At 29.1% G+C, this 11,008-nt stretch overlaps 2 protein-coding genes across 5 annotated transcripts in view; both read right to left on the reverse strand.

Annotated features, from left to right (window-relative positions):
- The window catches only part of LOC119829282 (phosphatidate phosphatase LPIN2), a 27,610-nt gene extending 21,054 nt beyond the window's left edge, over window positions 1-6,556 (reverse strand). For 2 of the 4 annotated variants that reach the window (XM_038351723.1, XM_038351721.1), the window contains exon 1: window positions 1,751-1,925. The gene's annotated coding sequence lies outside the window, so the exon portion shown is untranslated. Of the gene's footprint in view, window positions 1-1,750; window positions 1,928-6,399 lie in introns of those variants that run through there. The other 2 variants (XR_005287804.1, XM_038351722.1) reach the window with 2 other exon arrangements.
- Window positions 6,557-7,345: 789 nt separating this feature from the next.
- On the reverse strand, window positions 7,346-10,870 carry LOC119829709 (ras-related GTP-binding protein C). Its single transcript, XM_038352348.1, has 8 exons — window positions 10,662-10,870; window positions 10,450-10,583; window positions 10,120-10,348; window positions 9,581-9,676; window positions 9,283-9,501; window positions 8,974-9,116; window positions 8,104-8,252; window positions 7,346-7,650 (listed from the first exon to the last, which is right to left on the reverse strand). The coding sequence occupies exons 1-8, from the start codon at window positions 10,662-10,664 to the stop codon at window positions 7,481-7,483; spliced, it is 1,143 nt and encodes a 380-aa protein (XP_038208276.1). The 5' UTR covers window positions 10,665-10,870; the 3' UTR covers window positions 7,346-7,480.
- Between the last annotated feature and the right edge of the window lie 138 nt (window positions 10,871-11,008).

The raw sequence follows: 11,008 nt of genomic DNA on the forward strand, positions 1-11,008 counted from the left end.
ACATTTATGGTAGTTACGAGACCTATAAATGTACATACGTAACGTTTAAGGGATATAAACACCATGAAATGAGCTTGAATATAGGTATCAACCTAATATGAAATATTACTACACATCTATACGATAATTGAATCTGTGATTGGTTTGTGTGGAAATTCTTAACATGCTTTTATTAGGTTTATAACCGACACCTTTAGAACCTATTTTGACTCAATTTATACAGACAGATTTAATTCAAGCTTTATAAAATCTTATTAAAACAAAAATTAAATAAAAAAGAAACTATAAAACCCTGATAGCATTAAGTAAAAAGTAGAAATAATATTTAATATAAGAATCGGCTACCTAACACTACAATCGTGTTTATTCGCTTTTTTTACTTTTTGTTTCCTCTCAATTTCATAACAATGGACATGAGTTACAAACGTTGACCCATATAGTTAATATTATGTAGATATTATTATGATTCACGCACAACTGTGAACCACATGACAAAGGAAATCTTTAAACGCACCTACTTAATATTGATAAGCTGGAATACATTTTACTGATTGTAAGTACCCCTCATTATATCTTTCATTTATAAATATGTATATATGTACTTCGATTTCATTCACCTCAGTTGTTGTGCCTCTCCGTGACATTGGCTCTAGCTTCATACCTACGCAGATAGCACGTGGCTTTTTCATGACAATATTTGTTGAGGACTCTGAACCTCACTTCAAACAGCAAAGAGATTACTAGCAAAGAGATAACTAATCTGAGTTAAATAGACACATCAGTTAGCCACTGTACGCGTGGACTTGGGTCAGCGGTTCTCAACATAATATTTAGTACAAATTAATAAGAATTCGATAATTTCTGGACATGAGTTAACAGTCAAGTTCGGAACAAGATCGTTAATGAAATATAGAAAATTTTTCTTCAAGATTTACCTATATTATATATATTTACGAACATCATTCATAAATATGAGATCTTTTCGTGTTTTAAGCAAGCAGTAACTTTTAAGATAAAATTAAATCAGACGAAGTCTCTGTTTAATAGGGCGGTTTATATTGTCAGAAATGTTCCTATAATGATGCTGATGTTCTGATAATTTAATTTTTATTAGTCGAAACGAGAATTATGAAATTGCAATTGAACTTTGGTTATAGATACAAATCTATCATTATTTCATTTTTCATAAAAAGTAAGTATTTTACTACAATATCAAGAATTGTTGTGTTCACCGTTATATGTATTGAATATTGAACAAAAATTTAGTAGAAAAATAATTGCAATGATAGATGTTTACCAAACGAATAATTCCAAAGGACTCCTATTTTATCCTGTTTACTTAGTCTAATTTATAACGCGAAAAAAATTTATAATTAGTAATGACGACATATAACTTTATTTTTCCGTACCTATAAGGGGATTCATTATTGATAGCTCATAGCTAAAGATTATTATAAGATATTTCTTGTATTTAAACAACGTCAGAAATATTAAGATACCGTATAAATTACAGTGTGGACACATTTAATTAAACCAATCAATTAAAAGCATTAATTTTCCAATAAAATATACGATATAAAAAAGTATCCGTAAGCCCACACAAGGATTTTTGCATACAAATGTGTAAATAAATGACAATGATAATTTCGATTATTCGATAGATTTCAGTAGCATGTAATTCTAATAATTTATTCATAAAGATATATAAATCTTGACATATTTTTAATAAAAGGTAAACATAAAATGATACCTAATTGAAAGAACCGATGTCACCAAACTTAAAACACTAAAAATGTTGCACTGTGTAGTCTTTATCCAAAGATTTATAATTCACTGGTTTGGTAAACAAATGCACACGACGATTTTAAAAATAAAAATGGATACGTGTTATCTGTATCGAATACGCTTACAAACTGCTGAATGGCGTGTTCACAGCCGCTCGCCACTCACGTTACCGTGATACGTTGGTGTTGCAGATTACGTGACGTCGAATGACTGTACGCACACTAAAGAAAGTACATAATATAGTATCATTCCACAATCCACAGAGCCCTGCTTCAGGCAAACCGACCGACGCGTGTTGGATGGCGTGATGTCGTACCACTCCGTTATGAAAGTCACTTGAGTAGAACGCAGTTTAATTATTGGTTAATGGTTAACAATACTTTTTCATCAATTATGTTTTATGTTTCTTGTTATTTTGAACACATGTAAATGATGTCAACTAGGTATAATTAATAATTAAACGCTTATCTTATTGCGCATACACAATTAAAGCTAATCTTAATATAAGATTATTATTAACTACCTACATATTATGATATATCAATTTCATGATCATAAATAAAATGAGTTATTATTTTTTTTTGTAGTTTTTTAATAGTGTATATAATATCTTTTCTCTTATGATATAATAATTTATCGCAATATCTTAAAAATAATTCGGCAGTGCTTTTGAAGATGGTATAATATTATAGATAGATTATAATCAGAATATACCTTATCTTAAATGCACCAAGGGCCAATATTTGTTATTATTTGGTACATATATACCCTATAGCCTTCCTCAATAAATGGACTATCTAACACTGAAAGAATTTTTCAAATCGGACCAGTAGTTCCTGAGATTAGGGCGTTCAAACTAACAAACAAACAAACTCTTCAGCTTTATAATATTAGTATAGATAGCGTTTGTTTTATACATTATTTTTCAAATCGACCTAAATTTATTCTGCTCATCAAGAGGATATTCAAGAATCAGCTTGTTCAAGGTTATTATATTTTATGACATAATTTTTTTGAATAGCATAGCGCCTTATTCGTCTAATAATGGGTGTGTCATGACGTAGTGTTTACAAGACATTTATCTACTCACCTCCTGCGTATTATTAAAATTTACAAGGCCGGTACTTTGTAGTCGATAATAGGATGCATATTATAATGAACCGTATGTGAGTAGCGTTAAGTATCATATTTGATCAAATATACCATTGAAAGTTAAGAACACTAGTAACACAGCAATTCTTCGTGCAGTATATTCTAATGCGCATTTTGCAAAGTATTGGCAGCACTATAAAGAAAAACAAAAACATGTTTTTCATTATGTAACTGAATCATAGTAAACAAGATTACGTACTTCCTTCTCCATTGAGAGATATGGAAATACCGAAGATTTTTAATCTATGCGATACTGGCATAAATACGACCATTATTTCATGTAATTTTTTGTGGAAATCAAGTAAGTAATCACGATCACGATGATTGCAACAAATTAATCCGCGGAAAAAGGCACACTTCGCCCATCATTGGCGCCATGATCGGAGGGCTTTCTTTTCAAAATGTTTTGCACGACTCATGATGCGAAGCATCAGAGAGTGCTCTATTAATTATCGAAATATTCGTTTTGCTTCGGTTCCGCAACTATTTTATTAATTACACGATCTGTTATCCACGCAATAACTTCAACCTGCGCACCATTGGAAAGATAATTTAATGGAGAATATTTCTGTCACTGAAAAAATGGATTTAATGTAATAAAACCTAAAAAAATACAGAAATAGTCAAAAGAAAAGTCCCATCAATCAATACTTTTATATATATAACTTTTTTTATATACTTTATTTATATAACTTGCGTAAAAATTCATCAATTGAATAATTTTATTTATTAGCTTCAGATCCACGATCCGGTGATTGGTATTGAAAATTGTGATTATATACTGTACAATTTAATTGTTATCAATAAAAAACTAAATCTGACAAAAATACACATGAGTGCTTGTATATCTTTTTTGGAACACTCGATTATTCAATACATTAAATATTTCTATTTATCGAACGAATGAGCATCATGAGCCATGCACTTTTAGATTTGCCAAACTTTTTTATGTGAATGTGTTAACTCAAATAAAACTGCATTGATTTTCATTTTATTTTTACTTATGTGTATCGTTGTTGTCTTTTTTTTTTATTTGTTAAATTTTAGACATCGCTAGAGAGCCCCTGGACGCAAAGCTAGTACTAATAATATGTATATAGAAATACCTACTAATGTTTTTTAAACGTGACTACATACACTACAAAGTTGCCTCCCGCGTCTATAACTCTGTATGTATGTATGTTTAGATCTTTATACAATAGATTTTGATGGTTTTTTTTAAATTGATAGATTACATCGAAAATAAACGTGTGCGAAGCCGCAGGCAATAGCTACTTTGCTTCTATATGAATAATGAATTCTTGCAAATTTAATTTCCAAAGCAGTATTTTCTTCGCTATTTTACTATAACTTGTTAATGCTACATATGAATTTAAGTTTGCTTTAAATTGTCATTCAGTCTTTCTTAACATAGGCGATCGCGCTCCCGTATGGTCTTTGGATCCAGGAGTTACAGGTACAGACAAAATTGGGTGTTGAAGTGCTTTAAAAAAGCCCTGGATAGTTTTAAATTTTTAAAATTTAGTGAAATTAAATCTCATTCTGATTGAAACTCAACTTTGATACTACCGACTAAATAAAATGACATGAAGTAATAGACAGGCTCAATATGAAAAATACACAAAGTATGAAAAGTTGTGATTTCATAAGTATTCATAATTTCCAACAAAACTCTTATTTTCAATTTTTAGTAAACTTTTATAAAAACATTTCACATAACATTTTTTTACATGTGAAATGATTGTTATCATTAAGATTTGTTAGTCATCATCATTATCAACCTATATATGTTCAACATACCGGTTTCCTCACTATGTATTCCTTCACTGTTTGAGCAGTGGTGATGATATCCACATGCCCAGATAAATTGAAAAATCAATTTACTTCTTTTTCTTTTGCATGCTCGCATGGTCTCAAACCCCGACTTACTTACAGATTTATAGATAGATAAGTCTGAGGTCCTCAACACTGAGCCACAACTGCTTTTTTGATTATATAATGTATATCTTTATTTTAAATTTATTTATATTTTGGTGTGGGGTTGTTAATTATAATGAGTTCTTATTAGAGGATATTGGAAGGATAGTCTGAGAACCAATACTGTATCTGATAAAATAAATTATAATTTACTATCCAATTTATGCAAATTTAATGTAGAAAAAAAAAACATAAAAAATGAGACGCTTGATAAAGTTTATACAGGGCTTGGCATAATGGACAGATAGCACATGTGGGTAGAGAAGACTGGCACATGTGGCTTGTTGCATTAGGAATTTATTCATATTAATACTTAGAATGCAACAAGTGCAAGCATTTAGGAATCTATGAAACCAGCATGTTATTTTCTAAATTTGGCACTCAGATAAAATTACGAAATAATAGACAAAATATTAAATCTGAGTAACATTATTGATAAATGACTTAATTAATAAGCCGACAAAGCTTGCATTAAATCTGTCCATTTAAAGTGGGTCAAACTCTAATCTTAAGGAGTTGGTTACATACTTACTTCTTCAATTTTAAAAACCATTTCTTTTTCTTATTTTTTCATAAAATAATATGGTTTTAGCTATTCTTAAATTCAATAAGAGAAAATAGTTTTGTAGAGAGAGGGTTAGACTTGAATTTAGTGACATGCATTAAGCTCATGCAATGTGCATGCATGATTTTTTTTATTTTAATCAATAATCCCAACACATTTTTGAATTGTTTTAAGTACCTAGCATACTATCAGTTGCAACGGGATGTTGGCTGAAAAGTCTTTTTCCTTAAAACCTTGTTTTTTCTTTTATACTAATCATGAACTGGCTCATTTGTTAATTTTTATTTGTGTAAATCTTTGCATACTTATTGCTTTATAATTATAAAGCAAAAAAGCTTATTTAGCCATTGTCACATATAAAAGTCTATACACAAGAACTGTTTATTCGCTTTTATATTATGACTTGTATAATGATACTAGGTAAATTAGTTATAATCAACTTTTTAGCATAGCCGTATGGATTTATCAGAGATTAGTTAAGACAAAATAGCAAAATAAATATCTACCAAGTATTCAGTTAAGTATACATTTATTACATTATATTTTAGCTTTGACGATAACAAACGAAATTATGTTTCAGAATTATTTGTAGCCTGTAGGCTTCTCTTTAATTTATTGATAATTTACTTCCTAGTCCGATCGTAAAGTATATAATAAAATAGCTGTTTACATTTAGTACCAACAACAAATTAAAAACATTCCAATACCAACAAATAGGAATTCATTAGAACGTTATTTAATAAAAGGATTCATGGTAAGTATATATTTTTCAGTAATATTTACATTACATTACTTATATTAATATGATTCAACCTAAATATTCGCGAAAATGATCTTGGAAATTAATTTTCCTTTGTTTATAAATCAGTCGGCTATCTTTACGTAAATTTAAAATAAGATGTACCAAGTTTTTTACTTACGTTATCAATAGTAAATATTCTGAACTAACACTCTTATAATAAAAAACACTATATGTTATTTTTGGTTTAAAATATACTTTTACGAACACAGAACAAAGAAATCACTATGCAACATCTAGATCAGCGCTTCTTGGTCTAGAAATTAGAAATCGTCAAAATCGTGTAGCACTTCACACAGACTACATAATAAACAGATAATTATTTATTGAATGTCATAGATTTACAGATTAAAAAATAATTAAAATCGTAGCTTATTATAGCAGAAAAATAGCAGCAATAGTAGGAAAGCGCTTATTACATATTTTTAAATTTAGAAATTAGAGGTAATGGACATCAGGAGTGATTTAAGAACGAACGGATTCAGAAATTATCTTCGGACCTATTTATTCGAAATTATTGCAAAGAATTTAGTAATTTTTGATGATGATGATTTATAGGAATTTGGGTTTTAAGTTTATTTCGAGGTAGGTATCTAAAAACTATAGTGCAATTCATCTGGTACGACCGGATTCCCAGCCGACAGTCACCGTATTATTATACTACTCTTTGGACAGGCTGGTATGGTAAGCTTGGCACACCACACCACTGCACCGTCTTGTATATGTATACAATTACTTCCAACGCTTGATTGACATCAATATAGATGGAACACCTTAATTAAAAAACATTAAAGGTAAGCCTAAGATGCCTAGTTTCATTTCTGTAAATTTCTGGCTTCGCTTGGTTAACATTGCAACGTGTCGTCGTCGTATCCTCACAGGGAGGATACCGTAGTATGCGTAATACATACATACAGGTAAGAATAACCGCGCATCAAAAAAAATGTGTGAAGTTAATTTTATTTTCTCCTTCCCAATGTATAATATAAAGTCAACGCACTGGACAATTATTTTAATATATTTGATATTATGGGTAAAAACTTAGCTTTAAATAAATAATACAAAATAAAAATAAACATGTTCTTTATAATAATATTTTCTTTCTTTACAATAAGTATATGCTTAATATCTGATGTACATATTATAAAATGAAATGATAAACTTTGTATTTAGGGGTAACGAGAATGATGATGTTTATTGTGCTATGGTAGAGGTAATGGTTGGTGGTTTGTAGTATTTTCAACCGAGTCGCCTGCACCGTTAGGAAGATCTATGTCACTTCGTGATATGACTGTATTTTGTGATTTATTTCGCAATTCAAACACTTGCGTAATCGCATCCCGAAAACATAAAAAATTGTAGTCAATAACACCTGAAAAGATTTGTTACTAATTAAACTGTTATTTCATTAAATTTCAATAGCATCTTTTGCATACAAGTTTTTAAGTATCTACTTAGTTCTTTAGCAATCAAACTGCTACATTCAAACATATTTCATCTGTGCGTTCACTTTTATTGGCTGTAGGCATTTATTTATCAGCCTAGAAACATATTATCATATTTTAATGTTGCATCAATATGTAAAATAATTGCAAAAAAAAAAAACAATTATTTGGAAGCATGATTTTAAAAGTAAAGTTAGCTTTACAATAAATTATTGATACTTTATCAATTTATTAGGAACTATAACAGCATTCTATTTCATCATTTTGTATGTATAGCTTAATTTAAATCTCTTTTACATAAATTGATTGAAACATTGACATAAGCAATTAAATCATATCTCCTCACATAATAGTCATCTTTGACCTATTTTATGTACTACCTTGTTTCTGAAAATTTTCCTCTCGTAAAATACAAACAAGTGCTAAAAACTTGTTAACTTCTCTCAAATATAAAACTGTTCCATTGTTAAGCTTTATAAGGCTTGAACTTTGACTGTTAAATGTATTAGCTTCAGTATCATCAACCATGCTAAAAGGAGAAACACAAATTAGTACATTGTAAAATAGCAATTTATAATACGTTTAATTTAAGTTTAGATATCAGTTAATAATAATTCTCTACATGACTCATTTTAAATGTGAGTCATCTAAAACACATCAGATACAGTTTGATGATGGTTACAAGTTGCTTCAACACATTATTTTATATATTTAATTGTGATTCAATTTTCCATTACCTTCAACCCAATTACAAAAAAAAAAAATAATAAAGAACCAGATCCTTTCCTATACCATAGCAACATAGTGATTACACATGTGGGATCATGATTATCTGGGAAGTCAGGCAGGATATTAATTTATAATTATGGCTTGATCCCAAGACTTTATCTTTTATAATAAGAGGTATAAAGGTATATAAGTACATTATATGTAGTAATATATATTATACTATACAATAATGAGACCTAGAATACTGACAAGGTATCTAAATATCTAATATTCCTACAGATCCAATCAGCTGTTTTTGTGTTAAAATACATCATCTATTCCAATAGTCATGTTATAATATGAACAAGTAGAAAGACCAGACCAGTAGAAAGACCATGCAAAGATCTAATAAGAATCTTAGTATTTTATAAAATAGATGTTTAGCTTATATGACCCACAAGAAGAATCTGTTTTTATTCAATTTTTTGAATGGTCTATCTTTTTTTGCATTATTAATAATACATATATTTCAATTTACATACCCATAGATACATGATATATCAATAACAACATCAATCATATCACAGCAGAGTTCATAACTTTGCATATCCACAGGTGAACTATCAGTAGCAATATAAATTTTAGAGACAACATCAAATAGAAATGCTTTTTCTATCCCTGAATTCTGTAATGATTAATCAAACAATTTAAATATTTTATTGTATACTATGCCTTCATAAAATACAATGTAGTGTTACTGCAAAATAAATTTCCGAATCAATTGATTCTATTCATAATTTAATTGTAAGTAAATTGAACTACTATTTATAATAATATATGTATATACATACAGATATTAAGATATTGAGAAGATTTTCTAATGTAGGCAGTTGGGGTATTAACTTTTGTACTACTTTGCTGAAAGCTTCAAATATTGAATGATCATAAATGGAAGTCAAGTGAAATGATAAGTGGACATGTTCAAGGCCAGCTTCTGCCAAATCTTCAGTGGCTCTGTGATGTATATCCCTCTGTGTTTCCATTTTATAGTCATCATTAAGGCCATCAACCTACAAATGTATGCAGCATTACATAAACAAATAAATATGAATAAAAAATACAGATAAGATGTAGATTATTTATACTTACTTTGTGAATAAAAACTTCAAATTTTATATTACTATTGACTCTATATGCTTTAGTTACTGTTAGTTGTAGCTTATCTAGTGCATCTTGATAGTCATCCTTAAAAAAATTATAATAATAAGTTATCCTTTCTGTTAGAAATAGAATGAGGTAATAGCAATCATGAATATTTTTTATATTTATTCCATGTATCTTACATTCTTGATCATTACATATACAATCAATATTATAAGGAGCACCCACCTGCATTTTACAAACTCAGTTAATTGTACCAAAAAGATTTAAATGTAACAGAAACTGGGTTTGTTATACTAAAGAATGACAAAATACAAATAAATTTGTCATAAAATCATATAGAAACAATAATAATGGTATGGAATAAAGAAAAATAAAACATTGGTGGAGTGGAATATTATTGTCATAGTAATATGCCATGAAAAAGGAGATGGTGTAGAGAGTAATCAGTAAATTTTTCAATATCTACTTTTCAATAGTTAAAAACTATTTTTTATAGTAATGAAAAATAAGTTTTATTCTAGTACCTGAGCATCAATAACAAAAACGAGTGCACCACATCCACCAAATATGGTATCAGAATCAAATGTGGCATCAAAAAAATCTATCTGACCTGGAAAATCCCATATTTGAAATTGGACAAAACTACTATTGTTTATATCATCTTTAACAATTTTGTTTGTTGATTCCAGAAATAAAGTTTCATTGGGTGACATCTTGTGAAAAACTACTTTTTGAATTGATGATTTTCCCGACCTGCAATTCCAATCATACAAATAAATTAATCATATATAATCATGTCTACACACAGAAATCTCAAACATGATAAATTAAATAACGATATTATTAGTAGGCACCTCCTTAGACCCATAAGAAGAATTCTGGGCTTATGATCCTCCTGTAAAGAGCCATTATCACTTTCACCATTTTGTTCAAATGGTCCATAACTAAAGTCCTTGGGAAAGGAACCCACATATTCATCTTGGTAACTCTAAAAATACAAAAAACCTTTAAAGCAAAAATTTAAAAACCAGTATAAAATAATGTTTCAGATTTACATGATACATACCATTCTGTAAATTTCAAACTAAATTTAAACGTACTATTACATTGCACGTCCAATATGGGTAAATAATGTTATTCTAATTGGTTACAAATATTTCTGTAAATGTTTTGGAAAATACAGTTTATTCTAAGCAATCACATACAAAAGGAAATCTTCCACCAATAAATACTAAAATAAAACGTCAATTTCTTTAGATGCCATGACAATTGAGCATTGACAGTTGACACTGACTTTGTTTGATGTTTGTTGACGTTCGCCAATGGACGAAGTATACGTTATGAGCATAGATTTTTTTTTTTTATTGTGGGATAGGGAAGCACTTGACTACCATCTCGCCTGCTGGTAAGCGT

Source organism: Zerene cesonia, chromosome 10 (genome assembly GCF_012273895.1).
Source record: "Zerene cesonia ecotype Mississippi chromosome 10, Zerene_cesonia_1.1, whole genome shotgun sequence".
In the NCBI taxonomy this organism is placed as follows: domain Eukaryota; kingdom Metazoa; phylum Arthropoda; class Insecta; order Lepidoptera; family Pieridae; genus Zerene; species Zerene cesonia.